Below are 23,631 nucleotides of genomic sequence, written 5' to 3'. Positions count from 1 at the left end.
AAAAAGATATTTTTATCCTTGATATAAAATTTGTGTCAGATCCATACCGCTATCAAGTATGCACATGTTTTTACTGCCAATCTATATATTTATTAAGTAATCATCAAAAGTTTAATATCAAAACACAATTTTTTTTATGCAAAATAAGTAATTATAATTATTCAAATTTCAAAACAAAATACCAAATAAATTGTATGAAAACTAAAAATAGAAATGAATATGAAGAAATGAAAGACATATATGTACACATTTATCTTCGCTCTCTTATCAAATTTAAAAAGTTTAATATTATCTTTCTTCTATTGTTATTTAATGATTTAAACTATTTAATGTCAATATTATATATATATATATATATATATATATATATATATATATATATATATATATATATATATATATATATATAATACTATATATGTACATTTTTTTTCATTCATCAATGTGTTTTGCCACTCCATCTTTTATTAGAGCTAACCATGCTTAAATGAAATGAAGTTTTTATACGGAAGACTAAGCTGAAAGTTTATTTAGTATACAAGTAAGAGTTATTTTCGTAAATCACACGAAATAGTTGCGAACAAGATAATATTTAATTATTAGAAGTCCCTTGACTTGGATTAGTGCATTTAGCATTAGTATTAATTGAATTGCTATCATTTTTGACAATTTAGTAATTCTCCATTCAACAAAAATAATTACAAGGTGTCTTAGATATCCTTTGTTGAGAAGTTAATATTGCACAATGTCTAAGAACTTTTTTAGTGTTATCTCCAACGCAAGTTCAAGTGTATTTTAATGGAAATCACACACACACATTTGCATTTAGGAAAAGTACAGTGCTGAGTCTCGCAGTTTCCCCGAAACTGAATAGAAGTGATGCTATATATTTCTACCAGAAATAGTACATTCTTATCTTAAAGTTGGTATATATAAATTTGAATTCTAATATATCGTAAATTCCATTTCAATAAAAAAAATTAAATATGTTTTTTCTCACTTAACTTTGAGTGAATTTTGGAATTAGTCAATTTCGAAACTTTGGACCAATTTAGTCATTCATCTCTCGAAATACGTGGATTTAGTCTTTTTAATCAAATTTTAGTAAGTTTATTTAACATTTCAAGCATGTTTCACAATAATATTTGATTTAACATTAAAAAAATATATCGAACAGTATAAACAACTCAAATACTTGAAGTGTGTACAAAACATCAAATAAACCTAACAAAATTTGATTAAAATGACTAAATCCACGTATTTCGAAAGATGAAGGACTAAATTAGTCCAAAGTTTCTAAATAGATTAATTACAAAATTCACTGAAAGTTAAGGAATAAAAAACATATTTAACAAAAAAAAAAGTGAATTGCTACCATGCCATTTAAAGGTTTAGTTTTTTTTTTATTAAAAAAATATTGACATAGTGAATTTTGTTAGTAAAAGATTTACAATTTATTATTTGATGTTGCTTTGTTATTAGTGAAGAAATTATTTTGATGGTTATAATTTAATATGAATCAAAATATAAATGATTTATGCTATTTTGTTTGATGTTTCTGTCACACTTCTTCTTTGAGAAATTGCTTCTTTATTGTCTGAAAAAAAAGGCCACCCTTTTGGAAGACACCCTTTTATATATGCTTGAGTTGGTTGAAATTTATTTAAAATGACAGTTTTGTGGGTCTAACTTTTATTCTATAAACCATTCTATTGATTTTTGAACTTTCCTTATAAATATTAAGAGGGAAAGTGTTTCTGCTAGATTTTAAATGTACGTGTCAATTTTAAATATTACTAAATTTTGTGGAATGAGGAATATTGAGTGAGGAATTTAATAATACACTAATTTGCAGGTCTTGTTATGTGGTGTGCTGGGATTAGCCACTCCACGTTTATTATCATACACCTTCTTTTCTTTATTTGTCTTCAACTATGCAGATATGTTGTTTGTTGAAAGTCATTTGAAAGTTGTTGTGTGTTAAGAGCCTGAACCAGCACAAATGTTTGCTTCCTTGTAGACTTTGCCTGGCCTGCAAAAGTAGCCTTTGGTTGGTGCGCAATGGTTGTCATGGGAGCATATGCACAAACCTTCTAATGCACACCCATCCTTTGATATCATCAACCCTTCTTTCAGACCAAAAACTTGGTCTGTCCACTTGCTAGAGAATAGCCTTTCTGGATCATACTCATCTTTCACCTTCAGAAACTTGTCTGCGTTTTTGTACTTGTTCATCACTCCTTCAAATGCCACATTCCTGTTCTTACCCCAATGGGGTAAACCCCCATATTTGAAAATCCCTATCTGCTCAACCTCTTCAATGATGTCTTCATACAACCTAGGAGTTATTGGGTCTTTGCTACGGTAGTACGTGATATCAAAGTCTACGCCATCCTCCTGTTTCCCAAGGTACGCACTTGAACCCTTCACATAACGCATCAGAATCCCGTTGTACATCTCTATGCCACAAAATGCCTTTGGTTCCAATTCAACCAGCTTTTTCACATCTTCAATGAAGTTCTTTACCACAGACAACCCAATGCTAAATGCTGTCTGGTGAAAGAACTCTCCTTTGATTCTAGAGTCCCAGGGACATAATGTTGCTATCTTTGTATTCGGATCACTGCCCAGGCATGACCCAGAAGCTTGAATGTGGTTATGAAATCCAACTACAGGGAATCCGGAGAAGATTAAACCTGCAACTTCCAAGTGTAGAGTTATGTGATTTTACTGCAGAAAAATAAACTACTTATATTATACACACATTATTCTAAGTGCTCATTTGATTGAAATAGATGAGATAAATTCAGCACCATTGTTAGTTAGTCCATAAGCAGTGGTCATAAGGACATTCGTTGCTGTCTTTGCGAGTAAGCATTTTCCCTCTGCATCACCAGTAAAGTCCACAACTTCCTCTGTTGTCAAAAAACAAAAAAGGGAAACAATGTTATTTTCATCAGAAAATTTTAAGAGAGGTTGTTAGAAACTATTTCCTGAACTAACAAAAGCAATTATAAGTTAATCATATCAACCTAGAAAAGAGATTCGTCGCTTAAATTTTTCACATTTATACTTTCCAACTACTGAATCAAGCACGCTTTTAGTATGTAACACTAAAAACCAGTTTACATGCATTGTGTAGTGAATTAAGCGAAACTGGCCTGTGGTTCTGAGGAGTTGTAATTGAGTTGCAGGAGTGGAACGGAAAGGGACGAAATCGTAAACACCATTGCCTGATGTATGAATAGGAACACGATCATCAACACGGTATACAGCCTTGTGTTGATTTGGGTACCAAATTATATCTGCAAACTCATGTTCTTGTCCAAATGCTACGACTTGATCCTCCAAATTTGAATCGTTTTCGGTCACATATGTAATGGATCGCTTGAACAGAGGTTCAAGTTTCAAAGTAATCTGCACAAATACACATATCACATTTTGTTGTGTGAGACTAATTAGTCTCGTGTATGCCTTGTACGAATCCTTTTCACAGTAGAACAAATTTTTACTATTTTCTTTTATTTTTTGAGTAAACCCATTAGTTTTTCTCACACGCTAACGTACCAATTTCTTGTTCATATATGTTTTGGCTGCATTCTCGGAAGGTGCTACGCGATGACAGATAATAAAAAGTTGGTATGTTCTTCACAATGTAATGAATTTAAAAATAAAAATTATACGAATAGAAAGCATGTCATGATCAGAAGGTTCAAAAGTTGATTAGGTTAAAAGAAAGAAAAAGACAAAGAGGAAAAGGAAGTTGAAGGAGGTGATGGTGCATGGTAACATACGTACCTGTGAAATGACCCCAAGCAAACCGAGTGAGACTTTTGCTGCATTGAGACGTTGATCTTCTTCTGTTAGAATATGAACCTTGGCATATCCATGTTCAGGAGGTGCAGGCGTAACAATTCTAAGCTCCACAACCTGTTCATGAACAGCACTTCCTTTCCCCCACAAGCTGCTTCCATGGGCTCCTGTCCCCAAAATGCCACCCATCGTCAACCCCCACCAGTACGGCGTGTACGGCAAGGCCAACCCCGCCTTCGCAGCCTCCTCCACCACCTGCTTCAACGTCACGCCGCTCTGCACCCTCGCCGTCATTTTCTCCGCGTCGATTTCCATTACCCGGTTCAGATACTTGGTGCTTATTAGCCACCCATTGTGACCCTCAGGACACACCCACTTGGGGATGCTGTGGGAGAAACGGGTGGCAACTTTCATCTTCTTTCCGTTTCGAGTGGCTGAAGCAACCACTCTGAGAATATCTTGTTCTTGCGTGGGGTAAAACACCTGTTGTGCTTCGCAGATGGTTCGATCAGGGAATGTGGCGTAGGAGTTAGTGATGGTGCAGTTTGTGTTGTGTGAGAAGCAGTTGATGGGATCCTCCGGAGTAGAGAGTGCGACATAGAAACCTAGGAACAACAGAAGAAAAGTAAAAGGAATTGGTTTCAAGCACATGATGCTGCAGAATTGCCTTTGGGAGAGTGAGTTTTTGTTATCTTTTTCAGAACTCTTCATGTTTTCTGTTGCTATAAATAGAGTTGAGTACAGAGCAGGGGAAGGTTGATGTTTAAGAGGAACATGGGTTTATAATCATGAGCTTAAGAAGGAACCTATGCGTGTTCAAACATCAATGTTCTTGCTAGGGATGGCAACGGGACGGGGCGGGGACGAGTTTCGCTATCCCGTACCCATCCCTGTAAAAAAATTCATCCCTATCCCCATACCCAAACCCAACGGTTATCAAACTTTCGCCTAATCCCCATCTTCACCGGGTAACGGGTATAATCTCGTACCCATACCCATACTTATATTCTAACTACTTCAATATTAATTTTTATAAAAAAAAATTACGGTAAAGAAAACATAATATTATCAAATATTTAATATTAGGAGGATTATTGTTTCTTCCATATCAAATATTTTGAAATAAATTATAATTGTCTACATTTTAGATTATAATACCAAATAAAATTTCATCAGAACCAAGACATTTATTAAATTTGCAAACTACAACATTGATGAAACTTAGTGGATAAAATTAAAAAATATTTCAAAAAAATATAAAAGGAAAACAATATTCAAATTAAAATATATTTTAAATGTTTGTTTACTTCTATTTTTTAAATTCTAATGAATCTCTTTTTTATACACTAATAAAAGTTATAATACATCACTTCATCAAAATGACACAAAGAACAAATAATAAACATAATAATAAAATTTTGACAAAAATTTTGTATCTTTTGAACTTCAATATATGTTGGATAGTGACAAATAAATATTCATAGCAATTACATTAAATTTTTATATTGTAGTAAATAAAAGTTATTTATACAATTAAAGTGAAAAAATTACAGTATGATTAATAATGAGTTATAAAATAACAAATAATTAGATAGAATATATCAAAATATTATTCTACATTATGAAAATAAACAATAAATAAAAATATTAAAAAACTAACAAATGTGTGTTTTAGAAATAATTTAAGAGACTATTGAAAGAAATTGTACAAAGGAAATCAAATGTATAATTAAGGTATGATAAGATGAAAAATACCTTAGAGAACTAATTATTAAATTATGTTTGAAGTAATTAAAATTAAATAGAAATATCATTAGTGACCAAAAAATTTGTCATTAAATTACAAATAAATTAGTAATTAAATTGGTCACCAAATCAAGTACCGATTCGATCATTGAATCGGTCACTAATTTAATCACTAATTCAGACAATAAATCAACTACTATCACTAATGACGAAAAATAGTGATTGATATAGGTTAATGACTAAATCAGTCACTATTTCATGTTTTTCTTATAGTGAATTATCATATATTATTTCTAAATATCATTATATATATATATATATATATATATATAAATTTTAACCACTTCAAACATAATTTAAAGTTAAAAAATTACAGTATGATTAATAATGAGTTATAAAGTAAAAAATAATTAGATAGAATATATCGAAATATTTTTCTACATGATGAAAATAAACAACAAATAAAAATATTAAAAAACTAACAAATGTGTGTTTTAGAAATAATTTAAGAGACTATTGAAAGAAATTGTACAAAGGAAAACAAATGTATAATTAAGGTATGATGAGATGAAAAATACCTTAGAGAACTAATTATTAAATTATGTTTGAAGTGGTTAAAATTAAATAGAAATATCATTAGTGACCAAAAAATTTGTCATTAAATTATAAATAAATTAGTAATTAAATTGGTCACTAAATCAAGTACTGATTCGATCATTGAATCAGTCACTAATTTAATCACTGATTCAGACAATAAATCAACTACTCCCACTAATGACAAAAAATAGTGACTTATATGGGTTAATGACTAAATCAGTCACTATTTCATGTTTTTCTTATAGTGAATTATCATATATTATTCCTAAATACCATTATATATATATATATATATATATATATATATATATATATATATATATAAAAATTTTAACCACTTCAAACATAATTTAAAGTGAAAAAATTACAGTATGATTAATAATGAGTTATAAAGTAAAAAATAATTAGATAGAATATATCGAAATATTTTTCTACATGATGAAAATAAACAACAAATAAAAATATTAAAAAACTAACAAATGTGTGTTTTAGAAATAATTTGAGAGACTATCGAAAGAAATCGTACAAAAGAAATCAAATGTATAATTAAGGTATGATAAGATGAAAAATATCTTAGAGAACTAAGAAAACTTTTCAAATATCAACATATATACTCAATGGTTGAAAAATAACGAAAATTATTTTAATGAAACAAAAAAGTTCTTCAAATTAAACAAATAATAATAATAATAATAATAAGTAAATAATTTTTGTTATATTACCTTAAATTGAGAGTATGAACATTCTCATGTGAAAGAAAAATATATAATAAATAAAAATATTAAAAAATAATATAAATATTCAAATGTGAGGCATAATTTTTTTTAATTAACATACATCATTTTAACATAATTACATAAAGGTTATGATAAGATAAAATATATATTGGAGGTACAAATAAGTTTCATGACAAACCAAATAATTAAAAGAAATAAAAAATAAAATATATATATATATATATATATATATATATGTGGTTACTTAATTAATTGTGAATATTTTAATAATTTAAACGAGAATGGAGATATGGCAGAGACGGGTATTATGGCGGGGATATGTACATCCCCATACCCATCCCCATACCCAACTGAAAAAGTCGGGGATTCCCCATACCCATACCCATACCCAGTCAATGTGGGGATTCCCCGTCAAAACGGGGACGGGTTCGGACAATACCCACAGGGACGGGTTTATTTGTCATCTCTAGTTCTTACTCGATACGTGTCGTTTTGATTAATTATGACTTCGGTTCATTAAAAACTATTTAAGAAATGGATAATGATTCAATAACTACCTAAATTTGACTCCTATGTTATTACCTCACGTGGAAAAAGTAATTTTTTATTTATTTTTACTTGCAAAAGAGAATGTATCACATGAGAAAGAGAAGTTAATTAATGTTAACTTTTTCAAGCCGTGAAAGTGAATGGAAATGGCCAAAAGCGATTTTGGAAAAAAATCATTCGCAGATCATTGAGAATGGTGTGGGAATCCTTCCAAACTTCACTGTGCCTACGAAATCTATATTTTCCTCCATGCGAAATCCACGGTGTTGGTCTTCTTCTTTGGAAAATCTCCATACTCCATACGAAAGCCACCATCTTTGTTCCATTCCGTGAGAGAAGAGAAATGCAAAAAGGAAAACGAGTGGGAGAAGGCAAATGCGAAAGACGCAAAATAGTCACAAGCATAGAAAAAAAGGGTTTGTCGTGTAGGGTTAGGGAGAAGTGGTGAAGATGAAAATGTGAGGAAGAAGACCCCATTTTTTCGAAATCCCCTTTGGAAGTTTTTTTGTTACCATTAAACCCTAAGGGAATGGTGTACAAGTTTAACACCCTAGCACCAGACCCCATTTGATATTGATGTGCAAAAAGTAATGAGCAGGTCACCATGTAATACATAAGGGGTCACCCATTAATGCGGTCACTATTATCATGTGTGTGAGGGGGGCACTTGTGGGCCAATTATTCCATAGGAATTTTTCTTATGAATAAATATACCTTCCATGCATATTTTTGAGGTATTCCTATACAATATAAATGTTTTAGTTGTGGACTTCCTTACAATAGAGTAGTGTGAAAAATGTTCAAGGTAGGTCACCACTTAATAAGTCAATGGTCACCAATAATTCAATGCATAATTTATAATATATATATATATATATATATATATATATATATGTATATATATATAAAGTTGGATTTCGTGGACCAATTATCTCACAACAATTTTTAATAGGTTCAATATACGTTGCAGACATGCTTTGAAGGTCATGTGAGTCACTGTGAATGATGTACAAGTTTAGCACCCTAACCGCATACCCCATTTGATATTGATGTGCAAAAAGTAATGGACAAGTCAACATGTAATACATCTGGGGTTAATGCAACCATTGTTATCATGTGTGTTAGGTGAGAGTTGTGGGTCAATTATTCCATACCAATTTCTATTAGGAGTAAATATGCCTTCCAGACATGTTATTGAGGTCTTCATAGACATTAAACATGTTTTAGTTGTCGACTTCCTTACAACAGAGCAGTGGTGAAACAGATGTGCAAAAGGTTCAAGGCAAGTCACCACTTAATAACTCAGTGGTCACCAATTATTTCATGCAGAATTGATACATATATATAAGCTGGAATTCACGGACCAATTATCTCACAATTTTTATTAGGTTTAATATACGTTGCAGACATGCTTTGAAGGTCATATGAGTCACTGTGAATGTTGTACAAGTTTAGCACCTTAATCGCAGACCCCATTTGATATTGATGTGCAAAAAGTAATGGGTAGGTCACTATGTAATACATCAGGGATGACCAGTTAATACAACCAGTTATCACGTGTGTTAAGTGGGAGTTATGGGTCAATTATTCCACACGAATTTCTCTAAGGAGTAAATATACCTTTCATACATGTTATTGAGGTCTTCCTAGACAGTAAACATGTTTTAGTTTTGAACTTCCTTACAACAGAGCAGTGGTGAAACGGGTGTGCAAAAGGTTCAAGGCAGGTCACCACTTAATAAGTCAGTGGTCACTAGTTATTCCATGCAGAATTGATACATATATAAGCTGGATTTCGTGGACTAATTATCTCGCAACAATTTTTATTAGGTTCAATATACATTGCAGACATGCTTTGAAGGTCATGTGAGTCATTGTGAATGGTGTAGGAGTTTAGCACCCTAACTGCATACCCCATTTGATATTGATGTGCAAAAAGTGATGGTCAAGTCACTAAGTAATACATCATGAGTGACCAGTTAATGCAACCATAATTATCACGTGTGTTAGGTGGGAGTTGTGGGTCAATTATTCCACACCAATTTTTCTTAGGAGTAAATATACCTTCCATACATGTTATTGAGGTATTCCTAGACAGTAAACATGCTTTAGTTGTGGATTTCCTTACAATAGAGAAGTGGTGAAACTAATGTGCAAAAAGTTCAAGGCAGGTCACCACTTAATAAGTTAGTGGTCACCACTTATTCCATGCAGAATATATATATATATATATATATATATATATATATATATATATATATATATATAATGTGTGTGTGTGAGTGAGAGAGAGAGAGCTGGATTTCGTGGACCAATTATCTTGCAGCAATTTTTATTAGGTTCAATATTCGTTGTAGACATGCTTTGAATGTCATGTAGTCATTGTGAATGGTGTACAAGTTTAGTGTTGTAACCACAGACCCCGTTTGATATTGATGTGCAAAAAGTAATGGACTGGTCAACATGTAATACATCAAAGGTGACCAATTAATGCAACCACTATTATCATGTGTGTGAGCTGGGGAGTTGCGGGCCAATTTTTCCACAACAATTTCTCTTATAAGTATATTTTAGTGAGTGGAGTCAATTTTGGTGGAGCCTTTGGCGAGAATATAAATGAAAAAAAGAATCAAAATGGAACACGATATCCACCATACTACATCTGAGAGCCTCCTTTTTCTTGGCCTTCGAAAATCTGCACTTCTTCGTCTCATAATTAGAGCTGAAGAGGGAGATCTACTGCTGGGTTTGGATCTTTCAGGAATAAAGAACGAAACTTTGAAGAAATCTTTGAGTTTCAATGGATTTCGTAGGCACGATGAAGTTTGGAAGGATTCCAACACCATTCTCAATGGTCTGCGAATGATTTTTTTCCAAAACCAATTTTGGTCATTTCCATTCACTTTCACAACTTGAAAAAGTTAACATTAATTAACTTCTTTTTCCCTCACGTGACACACTTTCTTTTGCAAGTAAAAAAAAAAATTAAAAATTACTTTCCACGTCAGGGAGTAACATAGTAATCAAATTTTAGTAGTCATTGAATCATTATCCATAACATTTTTCACTAACAACATTTGACTTTTATAATATATTCCATTAAAAGAACATTAAAGGTATGTTCTATAAAATTGTGTATATAAAAGAAAAATTATTTTCAATGTATCTCAAAAAAATATATTTATACTTCAACAATTAAATTATCAGAGTGACAACAATTTTTTTATTTTAAAATAAAATTTACTATTAAAAAATAGATAAACAGAATGGAAATCAAAAAGCTCAACAAAAAATATTAAACTAAACTCTTACATCAGGGATAAAGACCACCTAAATTCCTTTACTTTATCAAGACGATCTTTTGTCCTTTATTCATAATTTCACTTGTATAGTTGTAAAATATTCAATTATACAAAATGATACAGAATGGTGCGGGGTTAAATTACTGTTATGTCAGAAGAACGGAGAGGGGAAGAACACTCCATGTTTTTCTTCTTATTTTTATTTTATTTAATATTTTATATATTATATAATTTAAGAATTATTTTTTCATATAATTTAAAAGTAAAAAATTATTTCTAAATCATATTTGTTTTTTTTTAAATGTTTGATTATACAATCAGAAAATTACTTTTAGTTTTTTAATTATACAATTCCAAACTTCCTTTTAAGAAAAAAATAGCTATTAAATTGTATAATCCAAAATTGACTTTTTAATTTTAAATTATATAATGTAAAAAAATTTAAATGCAGATAAAATTATAAAAATAAAAAAGAAAATTATGAAAATGCATGAAGAAACTGTCCGATAGTCATTGCGGACAATGCGAAGAGTGAGGCCCGGCCCATATTCACAACAATCGCAAGGCAAATATTATAAATACTTATTATGTTTACTTTTCTATTAATATATAAATGTATATAAGTATTTTATACAATGATATATAATTATCTCAAATCGTATGCATTTATAAGTATGTATAATAAACATTCGTATGATTTTGTGCCACTAAATTCCGGCTACTATATCACTAAATAATTCAAGGATTAAAGTTGGTATTTAATCAAAATATTTTGCCCAATTTGTACAATAATTCGTGGGTGGTGTATGACTTATAATACGATATTTTGTTTTTCAATGCAATAAATGGATCTGTTTAAAAATATTAAATTAAAAGATATTTTTTTCTTGAATTTTTTTTATATATTTTTATCCTTATAAAATATAAATGTTGTATTTTCAATAATTTTTCATAATCCTTTTTATCCAATAAAATTTTTTAAAATTTACTTGGAAAATTCTTTGTATAATAAAATAACTAATATATTTTAAATTTATAAGTAATTGATATAGTTCAAAAAAATGTTTTATTTAAATAGTTATAATTATATATTTTTAAATTTAATTTTGGTTTCGTTTTTCTTAAAATATTAATTTGTAGTTAAATTTTTAAATTTCAAACTAAAACAAATTCCTTTACTTTTCATTAATGGTGCTAAATGAGCCACCGTAAAGGGTTTTGGTTTCAAGTTTTTTTTGTCATTATACTTCAGTTTTACAATTGACATATATCCAAACAAAATAAAGAAAAAGATGAGAGTTTAAACTTCGGTTGGTTGATAAGACAACTAAAGCATTAAACGATTACAAAAAATAAAAACAATAAGTTTTGGTCAAACATGAGCACAAATTAAAGTGAGAATAAGAACAAGAAACACCAAGACCAATTTATCAAGACAACAACAATATTATGGCATCCCAAATACAACAGATTAAGACCAACACGAACCTATAATGTTGCAACACCCAAACATAAAAAGATGACAATGGCCATCAAAATACAACGACGACACCAAAACGATAAGAGAAAAAAGTGTTAGGAGAAGGAAGAGAAAAACAATAATGAAAGGAATAGATAAATGAGAAACGAGAAGGAAGATAAATGATAATGTAGAAAAAAACAAACCTCTATAAATACTATAATGGAGGAAAAAGCTAAATTACATGATAGAGAGGAGAAGAATGTAACATTGCTATGTAACAATAACCTTTCACAAATTTATCCTATAGTCTTGGGTAAAGGTTAAATTGAAACCTATACCTGACTGCATGAGTATAGGCTTCAGTTTTTTCAAATAACTGAAGACTATATTCATGTAGTTAGGGTATAAGATTCGGTTTAACCTAGAACCGAAACTTATACTTTAACATCTAAGGTAAAGCTTGTAGAAAACGCAGTGGCATTTTCTTAATTACTTGCACAACTATAGGCTTCAATTATACTTTGAAAACTAGGGTAAAGCCTTTGAAAAATGTCATCGTGTTTTGAAATGCACCATTTTTTTTCTTGAAATCAAAGGTTATTAGGTGAAGCTAAACCATTTTTTTGGTACTAGTAAGTGACTATGAAGATTTAAGAAAAAAAAATTAGACATTTAGTTGAATCATAAAATATACAATTAAAAGACCAGTTGAAAGGGATGGTGAAAAAGATTGTAAGTTTAACTCCCTCTACTAAGGCTTTAGACATTGACTTGGAGAGATTGTGGGTTTAACTACTCCACTAACCAATTCTAAAAACTAATATTGTCTATCTCAAAATAAAAAAAAATGACATTTCAAATTGATTCTAAGAAATTGGTAGATATTATCTTAAAATCTAAAATGAAAATTAATTTAAAATGATAAAATTTAGAAATAAAAATGCCATTTAACGTTTTAAACTAAGTATATTTTGCACACAATAAATTCAAATTAGAAATAAATAATTGATAACACTTTTTGGATAAATTTTATAAAAATAACCACACACAAATTTTATTTATATATATATATATATAATTACTATTTTGATTATATAGTTTGAATTTTGATTGATTTTGGTTCTAATATTTGTTTTTGGTTCAATCAAGTATGTAATCTTTCGTAAAATCAGAGTTAACATAGATAATCACATGCGGGTTCAAACTCTTTTCTTTTAATCCCTTCTTCTTTCGCTACACAATCCACCAGAAATTGCCTCCTTGAGAAGTTTGACTCCTTGATGTCTAGGATCACAAATCTAAGATCTTCATTTTTGTTGACTACATTTTATCAGAGATGGACACATGAACTTAATTGTAACTTTAAGATTCGTTTCCTAAATTTGTAAATGACGACGCTCACGAAATAGGATCGCATTGTCTCCATATAATAAGAAATGAATTGACTTATAAAAAAAAAATATAAGAACTATATTACCAATTAAGTATTTGATTCGAGTGACACTTGTCCAATTTATGAGATTTAATCATATAAGTTTAACGCATAACAAACTTAATTGAACCAAAAACAAATATTAAAATTATAGCGAATCAAAGCTCAAAATATACAAACTAAAATAGTAATTAAACACACACATATATATATATATATATATATATAAAACTTTTTTCTAAATAAGTATGACTTTTCCATGTATATAACATAATAATAATTTTTTTTTTTGTTGATAAGCCTAAAATCAGTGTATTGGTAGTCTAATGTTATCTTTCTTATTTATTTATTTATTTATTATTATTATTATTATATGCCTGTAATAGATTTAAGGTTTACAGTAATTATTTTAAAAGTGCTAAAAAGAATGATCTTTAAAATTATTCTATATGTAGCCATTAAACTTCAACTTTATATTACATACTCACTAATATGAATAATAGTGTGCAATCATGATCTCAATTAAAAAGAAATATGTGAAAGACCGAAGATTAACCTTGTGATTGTGAAAATCAATTAAACAACAAAAGAGCAAACTTTTAAGCATCTCCAAACCTTGATTTTCAGTCACAGGTGGTTGAGTGATCGGAATTCGGCGCCGACAGCACGCCATTGCCGCACTTTGCCACCGTCCTCAAGCTCTCTACGAACGCCTCCGTCTGTGACTCCTGCGACAGTATCTCCGCCAGCTGTTCCGGGCTTATCGCCAATTTCACCTTCCACACTCCTTTCCTCGAAAACACCTCACCTGTTTCCGACCACATCTTACTGTTGTTGTTGTTATCGTAGGTACACATTCTGTACGGCGTTAAGGTGGCACTGGCGGCGGCGCTGTTCGATAGTTGTCTGGCAATGTTTTTGGTGGATGACAACCTGCAGGAAGGGTCGAGAGGGAGAAGGTAGTAGAGCTCCCCCGCATGAAGCTCCTCGTCGCGGTGGAGCGGCTCCGAGAACAAGTCGCGGCGGCTTCGGAATATTCCGTGGCCGGAAAACTCGTTGGTTATGCAGTCTGCGGTTATGGGGGTGTAGAGCTCCATGATGCCTCCGTTTGGGGTGACGACCTTCACCATCTTATCCTTTTCCGAAACACCTTCACTTGTGGTGATTCCTCTGAACGCACAGTTCCCCATTGATGGATTAACTGACTATGTTTTTCTTGTTTATGTTTTTATGCGAAGATAACTATTAACTACCCGACACATAAAGCATCCAATTCTTTTCTTCTTTCTTTGCGAACCTTTCCGGGTATCTTTCTATGCTTCCTTTGTTTTAATTCAGTGCGCCGGACCCACTTAGTTTGTATTATGAGCAAAGTAAAATTGGATGATTATGGTAATTTTAGTTAATCATTAGAAAATGTTCTTGACCACTATTTGATAATTTATATAAAAATAAAATAGTCTTAATAAAAATTAACTTTTTATATTTAAAAAAAAAAAGAAAAAAGAAATAATTATGAAAAGTAGTGTGAAATAATAATAAAAGAAAAATGGTATAAAAAATACTATAGTTGAATGAAAAACCGAAAACTAAAACGTTTAAAGAGGGAACAATGTCTGAAAAGGAGGTGGAGGATATGATGGAGAATAAGAGGCATAGCGTCCAGGTTTAGTAGATGATTGTCAATGGACACCATCATGGGTTCATGGAAAGACTGATAAAGGGGCATGCCTCATCCACTCTTTTATCTTTGTTTTTTTTGTGAACACATGCACAATAAACTGTATGATTTACCCAGCAGTAATAACACGTACAATGCATACAGATTTTAAATTTGGAATAAGAGTATATTTAGAACATATAGATTGTGTGAATACTATATTGTATTATGATGGGTTAATCTTTTCCAACAATATTAATAAACACAGATTATCTAAACAAAATTTATAAGGCATAGATAAAAAATATAACCTTATTGTATTATTTTATTTATAACAATATAGTAGTGATTTTTTTTTTATATAATGTTAAGGTAAAATTAATAATGATAAGACCTCCTCTGTTGTGACAAATTTTTACGTACGTTTGTTAATTCAAAAATACTATGTAACATATGCCGGTGAAATCTAATTTATAATTTGAGATGATGTATATATGATTACAACAAATTATAATCCTTAGATTAGACATCATACGGTGCACCAAATACCATAACAGAAAAGAAAAAGGATTAAAAAAAACGAAGATACAGAAACGTAACGAAGAAAATGAAATTGGGCCAGTGATTAATAGATGGGCTAGAAGTCAATAGGCCCATGAACTGGTTTATGAACTTTTAAACCTAGAAACCCTGCAATCGTATTTCAGTAGCGGCTGCAGCAGAGAAGCAGATTTCTTGTTTCTGATTTGTTATCTTTGAAGGTACTAGTTTTGCTGTTTTACTTTTGACGATTCTGTTTCAGTGTTTCGCATTTGTTATTTGTGACTGTGTTGTTTTGATTTGCTTTCTTGTACAATTGTCTGTGTTGCAGTGTGAAAATGTCGGTCGGGGAAACTGCTTGTTCGTACGCATCTCTCATCCTCCACGATGAAGGAATCGCTGTCACTGTATCCTTTTATGTTCCGATGAGTTGTGAGTAATGTTGTAAGCAATTTATTTTACTTATTTCACTTTTTTTATTGATGGATTGAGTAATTGGGATTAAAAAAAACAGAAGTTATTTTTCGGAAGAAGGTTTAGGGTTCGTATCATGATTCTGTTAGCTTACTCTTGACGAGTAATGTAGGTTTAATTTAACCCGTGTTTTAAAGTAGGAATTCGTGTAGAAACAATTTAAACACGGATAAAAGTGGCGATGGATTATGTTATGTTGCAGCAATTTCGTTTTCTTTTTTTGGCTTGGATATCGAATCAATTTAAGTACTTGGACACTCGTGAACAGAAGTTTTTTTTAGGAGGAAAGTAGTTAAGAGGATTATGTTAACATTATTTTGTTTTAATTTAATAACGGTGATCGTTAGGATAATTGGGTACATAATCTATTTCGTGTTTAATCACAAATGAATATGCTTGGATATGTTGTGTTGTTCCTTAATTCATAAATAGGCCGACAATATTGCCACTTTGTTGAAAACTGCGAAGGTTAAAGTCGAATCTTACTGGCCTGCCTTGTTTGCTAAACTTGCCGAGAAGAAAAATCTTGGCGATTTGATTGCAAATGCTGCAGGCGGTGGTGGGGCACCAGCTGCTGTTGCAGCTGCCCCAGTTGCTGCCGCAGGTGGAGGTGCCGCTGCCGCCGCCCCTGCCGCTGAGGAGAAAAAGAAGGTAACCCTTGTGAAATTATTGATGCTGCAATTTTTTTGTGATCTTCTAATTGTGTATGGTCGTCTAATTTGTATCTTTTACAATTTTGTAGGAAGAACCTGAAGAAGAGAGTGATGATGATATGGGATTCGGCTTGTTCGATTAGGGGCTTTTTCACTATCATCTTGTCATTTTTTGTGGTTCTTTAACTGTTAGGTTATGTTATACATATTTTTGGTTTTCTTTTTTGTGCTAATTATTTATGTTTGTATACGACTTGATTTTGTAGTACTGTGAACTTAGCAATCGGGGTTTATGTTCATTTGAGAATTCTTATCGGAGAAATGTTTATCATGAATTGTTGTGTTGCCCATTTATTTGCCTCTATTGTTGTCTTGTTCCACTTTGTTTTTGTCTCTGACTCCATACTTCCCACATTGGATCTGTTTGCATGTTGTTTTGGTTCAAGTTTGTTGCACTAAAATGTAGTTCTGATTTCTCAAACAACACCCAGCTTGATCAATATTAAACCAACGATCTTTATCTATGTTCATTTGAATCGTTGAGATGATTTGTGTATTGAATCTGTTTTAGTGAAGATCTGTGGACGAATAATTTTTGTATTAAACTACCTAATCGCATGTTACAAGGGGTTTAGCGTCAGATTCCGGTTTTGGGCTTTTGATGTTTGCACCAAAGTTTAGAGGGGAAGTAAGTCTGGTAATTGTCTGGCTTTATTGTTTATTGATGATTAAATGTCTGGTAATTGTAATTACGTAATTTTCTGTTTACGATAATTAGGAATAATAAAGCCAGTTTCCTATTAGAATTAAGGTATATTAAATGTATAATGTTGGTTCTTTTTCGGTAAAGAAAACAATAAATGTAATTCAAACCATGGGACACAAGTAATTCTATTATTTGATTTGAGTTGTTTTTTCAACTTATAACGATTATTTTAAAACAAAATCTGTTGAAACATTTTTTAGACTCATGTTTCATGGTACTTATGTATACTTTTGTCTAAAATTTGTCAATGTTACAGTATATATTTTTAATTCAAAATAACTTTGAGTAATTTATAAGCGAGAAAAATATTTTTAAATATTTTTAAGTCGATAGCAGTGTTTTCTTGCTGCTTTTTTTTGCTGTTTTTCTTGATGTAAAAAAGAAATCAAGGTTTGTTGGTTTTTATGGTGACTAAATGTGATGTAGGTTCAAAATAATTTTCACTCACAAATTTTTTTATAACTTAATGGTTAGATATTTTAATCATGACCCAACATTTTTTTGTCCCAAGTGAACAGTAAGGGGATGTAAAATAGTTATTATTAAAACTAATTTCTTAATTTCTTAATTTCTTAATAACTAATTTTAAAAATGACTAGACATTTGCATGTCTTTATTTTGGCCTATGATCATTCGACTTATCATTAATTTTGTCTATTAATTTATAATTTATATCAGTATGTATATCTATGAATGAAAGATTAATGACATTTATAGGTAATTTCTTGTATGTAAAATAAGAAAAATTTAATTGAATTTTATTTAAGTTTCATAAGTTTAAATTTTATAAAATATATTTGTGTGATTAGGTTTTGTTTCAATAAACACTATCATAAATATTTATAGAGAATAAGATGAGATAAACAATTTTTTAAAGTCAATAAATTTATACCTAAGTTAATTGGTATAAACAATTTTAGATCGGTGTCTTTTGAACTTTAGTTGTTTTTTAATATACTTTAAATGTCTATAAATAAATTACATTTAATATTTGTTCAATTTTTAAATTACAAAATTTTCTTCCGCCCATATTGTTTTACTACTAAATATTTGTGCTATGCTTATTTTGTCAAAAGATTACAACTCTGTCGAAATTAAAAATCAGACATGTCATGGCTAAGTGATCATATATTTTTAGTAATGCTTTAAATAGGTTCAATATATACAACTTCAATAATGTTTTTAAATTAGGGAAACATGATTAAGAAACTAATTTGATGTTTAAAGTTTTATTTTGTGCCGGTGGCGGAGACGGCGGAAACAACAAGAGCAACTGTGACGACGACGAAAAATATTGTATATGGAATTATCAGAAAACCTATCTCTAGATATCATGTAAAAATAATAAAAAATTAGATATTCCTTTATGTACAACATACATAATAATATATTTATAACAAAAAATAATATAGAAAAATATAATAAATACGCATAAATATATACTGTGACTAATAATATGTAACACATTTAATATGTAACACTTCGAATTTTCTGAGAAATAGATAATACCTATGATTTACACTTCGAATTTTCTTTTTCAGAAAACCTATTCTATGCTAAAATTATGCTATCACTTCCAATCTTTCTGCTAAATGAGTCACTTTTGACAAATTATACTGAATTTTGAAAATAATAAAAAAATAAGTTATATTTAAAGATAAAAAGCTGAGCTGTTGTTATTGAAAACTCATAACAATATCTTTAATATACTAGTTTCAGACCACTTGTAAAATTTTTTTCTTGGAATATAACATCGGAGGTTATTTAAAAAATACGGCATTTTTAAAGCAACTCTAATTACAAAAATGTAAACTTAAAACAAAAAAAGGAAAATAGAGGGCCCAACCGGGTTCGAACCGGTGACCTCTTGATCTGCAGTCAAATGCTCTACCACTGAGCTATGGACCCTTTTTGACATGTAGAGAGCAAAGAAAATAGAATTATTGTTTAACATGAGATAGAATTTTAAAAACCTTTTAATTACGATATCATGATCACGATTTATTAGCCTAGGTGAGAAAATATACAAACTCAGGTGAAAATTGAACCTTTGGTTGTGTTGAAGTGAAAAATTTTGTCTCAACCATCCACGTAATGTTGATAATGAATGGTTTATTAGGTGCGATTTTGTAAGAGCAAAGTGAGATAAAAATTATGTTTCATTTGAATTAGTTGAACAATAATGTGAAGATAGACAAACATTTCATATTCAAATTTGCATCTATTCAACATCATTCATAATAATTTTTATTTTAAAATATAAAATAATTTAGGAAGAATCATTATCAAATTAAAAGTATTATTTTTGTATTAGGTGTCTCGTAAGGGTAGAAAAATTTAAAGGCATTGATGTAAAATTTTCCTAATTTGGATACGAGAAAAGAAGAGTAAGTATTAGTAGGAAAAGTTAGTTGCGTATAGGTGGCTTCCCTCTCCGTGATGTGTGATTGAATGTGTTATGTGTTGTGAATGTGTATTTTGATGACTTCGTCTTTCTTGTGTTCTGCTGTGTCAGTCCTTTTTTCTCTGCTCTCTTTTGCATTTCCTCAAACACATTAACCTCTTTCTTTTTCTCATTCGCATCTCCCCATACCATAATATTAACAATGTCTCTCTCCGCTCCCAAGTTTGCGCACCCTCTTCCTCTCCATCACAGATCCAATGGCAGCCCCATGTCTTTCCACTCGTTCACTCCCTTCCTTGGATCCACTCAGAAGCTTCGTTTCATCACCTCCGTTAAGCTCAATGCTCGCTCTAATTCCACTGTTGTCTCTGTCTCCGATGCTGTCAAGAGCAAGAATCCCAAATCAGCCACAAATCTGGTAACTCTTTTACCGTTTTGTTTTTCGTATCAAATATCAATAATCCACCCCTTTGGGTAGAAGAGATTTTAATTTGTTCAGCATCCTGCATAATGGGTTTCTGAAAATTAAATAAAAAAAGTATCTTTCCACTTAATTCAACCTACCTGATTGGTTTTTGTAAATAGTGTAACCACGAACCGTATAGAGAGTTTTTGCACTGTCCATCAATTAGAAATTGTTACAATACTTACCTTAAAAGTTATGCATGAGATTTTGATTTGATGACATGTATAAAGAATGTTACACTTATGCTACGTAGAGATTAAACTCTTGTTTTATAAGTTTCATGGTTCAATATTTTATTTCAAATGTTGTAGATATTTCACAATTTGATGGCATAGGTTTTGTATTAACTGTAAGGAGAGAAGAGATCTTCTTATGCGAGCTATATCCTACTAGCTTCTGAATCCTGGAAGATATGTTTTTGTTATTTGGAAAGGGCTGTTTGAGATTATTGTTTTTTGTTTGTATTTGTGTGTGCAGCTTATTACTAAAGAGGAGGGCTTGGTGCTCTACGAAGACATGATATTAGGCAGGTTCTTTGAAGACATGTGTGCCCAGATGTATTATAGAGGCAAAATGTTTGGCTTTGTTCACTTGTACAATGGCCAAGAAGCTGTGTCAACTGGCTTCATCAAGCTTCTCAAGAAAGAAGACTCGGTGGTGAGTACGTACAGGGACCATGTTCATTCATTGAGTAAGGGGGTCCCGGCGCGTGCTGTAATGAGTGAGCTCTTTGGGAAGGCCACGGGATGCTCCCGAGGTCAAGGTGGATCTATGCATATGTTCTCAAAGGAACATAATGTGATTGGTGGGTTTGCTTTCATTGCTGAAGGAATCCCTATTGCCACTGGGGCAGCATTTTCCAGCAAGTATAGAAGGGAGGTTTTGAAAGAGGCTGATTGTGATCACGTGACATTGGCATTTTTTGGAGATGGAACATGTAACAATGGACAGTTCTACGAATGCTTAAACATGGCAGCTTTATGGAAATTGCCTATTGTGTTTGTGGTGGAAAATAATCTGTGGGCTATTGGGATGTCACATCTCAGGTCAACTTCAGATCCTCAAATATGGAAGAAAGGGCCGGCATTTGGAATGCCTGGGGTTCATGTTGATGGGATGGACGTTTTGAAGGTCAGGGAGGTGGCAAAGGAAGCTATTGGAAGAGCCAGACGAGGAGAGGGACCAACTTTAGTAGAATGTGAGACCTATAGATTTAGAGGACATTCATTGGCCGATCCGGATGAGCTTCGTGACCCTGGTGAGGTTTATGTTATGCTTTCTTCTCTTAGAATGTACTTCAAATATGCTGTTAATTTTTTAGTAAATTATGTTGCATTTCCCTTGCACTTTTGTTGGTATCTTCAATGGTATTGTATATAATACTTGTACATTTATTCTGCTGTATGGTTTCTGTGCATTATCTATGTAGTTTAGTTTTAGGAGCACTTTTCTCTTGTGTTAGATGTTGGGCATGCAATTGATAATGGATTTGGATCACTGACAACCTTCTATGTTAAAGAAATTGAACTTTTAGTCGTGCACTCTAAACATGTTAATTGTGTAAAGATGCAACACTTGCTAGATTGAATTTTAAATATGTATAACTACATTAGAATCTTAACAATCATGCCAATATAATAGCGACACCATGTTTTGACTAGTAATTGTAGATTCCTCTTGCCTAAACTACAAATTTCTTATGCTCAAGCTATTATCCTCAGATTTGGAATAATGCAGGAAGAAAACTGGCTGAGAGTTGGTTCACTATGAGACATATTCATCCTTTAGCTGTACTTATACTACACTTTATTGATTTGTCTTTTCGAAAAGTAACTTCTCTTATCATTTTGATGGCAAATGCAAAACATCATGGTGCTTGATCTACATTCCTGTTGAATTATGGAAATGTAGTTTGATTAATATTTATAAACAATTTTTATAAACTGAAGTTGTGGATGCTTTTCCGATAGTTTGGTAATGTTTTAGGAAGGTATTTTTTCTTGTCAATGTGTTAAATAATGAGTTCATTTAATTGTGTTGACATAATTCAGATTACCCTGTGGTAATAGTTGCTCTTAATTACTATGTTAGCTGATTAAAGTAGCATGTTTTTTTCTTTTTGAAATGTCCTACTAAATCTTCTGGTCTTGGTTTAGTCTTTGTTTTCTATGCATATTTAGTTGTTATTCTTACAACAATAGTGTCACGTGATCCATGTAACCAACCTAACTAGTGGGGTAAGGTTTTGTTGTTGTTTTTATTCTTGTGGCAATAATATTCATGCCATGATCAAAATGAGCACATCTCTCCGTAGTTTTCGTTGTCTTCTATTTGTGTTGTGTTTGCCAAGTTCATCATAATTGTTCACCATTCATCTGTATGTGCTTTGGCAGCTGAGAAGGCACATTATGCTGATAGGGATCCCATCTCTGCGTTGAAGAAATACTTGTTCAAGAACAAATTAGCCAGTGAACAAGAGTTGAAGGCCATAGAGAAGAAGATTGAAGAGGTTGTTGAGGAGGCAGTTGTTTTTGCAGATGAGAGCCCTCATCCACCACGCAGCCAGCTTCTGGAGAATGTCTTTGCTGATCCCAAAGGTTTTGGAATTGGACCTGATGGCAAGTACAGATGCGAGGACCCAAAATTCACAGAAGGCACTGCTCATGTCTAATGTTTTTAAGTTTGACATGTATCTGCTTGGAGTTTTCAGTTTTAGATTCATGTTCTTATTCTTATACTTTCTAGAAATCAAACATTACGGTCAAAATGCCCTTCATAAAATATAAAGAGGATTTGTTCTTTAGGTTGAAGTTTTATTTTTTCATTTCCTTATATTTGTTAGTATTCTCAGAACTAGTGTCAACAATGACAATTTCCAGTCATTTCTTTTATTTGTCAGTTATTGCAATTATACCAGCCATCTACTCCTCTAGTGGATTCCTATAATTTTTTCAATGAGTATCTTCTAGTGGAACATGAATTCCATATCCACGCGGTGTCCTCCTCATGGTATAGTCATGATTTATCCTG

At 31.4% G+C, this 23,631-nt stretch overlaps 3 protein-coding genes, 1 non-coding gene and 1 pseudogene across 4 annotated transcripts; 2 read left to right on the top strand and 3 right to left on the bottom strand.

Annotated features, from left to right (window-relative positions):
• Positions 1–1,695: 1,695 nt before the first annotated feature.
• Positions 1,696–4,546, bottom strand: LOC114164578 (L-gulonolactone oxidase 2-like). The gene is made up of 4 exons (XM_028049297.1): positions 3,799–4,546; positions 3,162–3,417; positions 2,814–2,915; positions 1,696–2,696 (listed from the first exon to the last, which is right to left on the bottom strand). The coding sequence occupies exons 1-4, from the start codon at positions 4,522–4,524 to the stop codon at positions 1,981–1,983; spliced, it is 1,800 nt and encodes a 599-aa protein (XP_027905098.1). The 5' UTR covers positions 4,525–4,546; the 3' UTR covers positions 1,696–1,980.
• Positions 4,547–14,080: 9,534 nt separating this feature from the next.
• Positions 14,081–14,884, bottom strand: LOC114164470 (annotated as a pseudogene).
• Positions 14,885–15,927: 1,043 nt separating this feature from the next.
• On the top strand, positions 15,928–17,325 carry LOC114162213 (60S acidic ribosomal protein P1-3-like). Its single transcript, XM_028046029.1, has 4 exons — positions 15,928–16,059; positions 16,170–16,245; positions 16,745–16,963; positions 17,055–17,325. The coding sequence occupies exons 2-4, from the start codon at positions 16,177–16,179 to the stop codon at positions 17,106–17,108; spliced, it is 342 nt and encodes a 113-aa protein (XP_027901830.1). The 5' UTR covers positions 15,928–16,059; positions 16,170–16,176; the 3' UTR covers positions 17,109–17,325.
• A 2,242-nt stretch (positions 17,326–19,567) lies between these two features.
• TRNAC-GCA lies at positions 19,568–19,639 on the bottom strand. Its single transcript has one exon. It is a non-coding gene; the product is annotated as a tRNA-Cys (tRNA).
• A 509-nt stretch (positions 19,640–20,148) lies between these two features.
• Positions 20,149–23,533, top strand: LOC114164321 (pyruvate dehydrogenase E1 component subunit alpha-3, chloroplastic-like). The gene is made up of 3 exons (XM_028048955.1): positions 20,149–20,553; positions 21,079–21,859; positions 22,995–23,533. Exons 1-3 carry the CDS (start codon positions 20,338–20,340, stop codon positions 23,270–23,272), a joined length of 1,275 nt encoding a protein of 424 aa, XP_027904756.1. The 5' UTR covers positions 20,149–20,337; the 3' UTR covers positions 23,273–23,533.
• The last annotated feature ends 98 nt before the right edge of the window (positions 23,534–23,631 follow it).

The sequence above is a fragment of the Vigna unguiculata genome, chromosome 9, assembly GCF_004118075.2.
Source record: "Vigna unguiculata cultivar IT97K-499-35 chromosome 9, ASM411807v1, whole genome shotgun sequence".
Classification (NCBI taxonomy): Eukaryota; Viridiplantae; Streptophyta; class Magnoliopsida; order Fabales; family Fabaceae; genus Vigna; species Vigna unguiculata.
The sequence above is the reverse complement of the archived record's forward strand: the minus strand, read 5'-3'. Positions and strand labels throughout refer to the sequence as shown.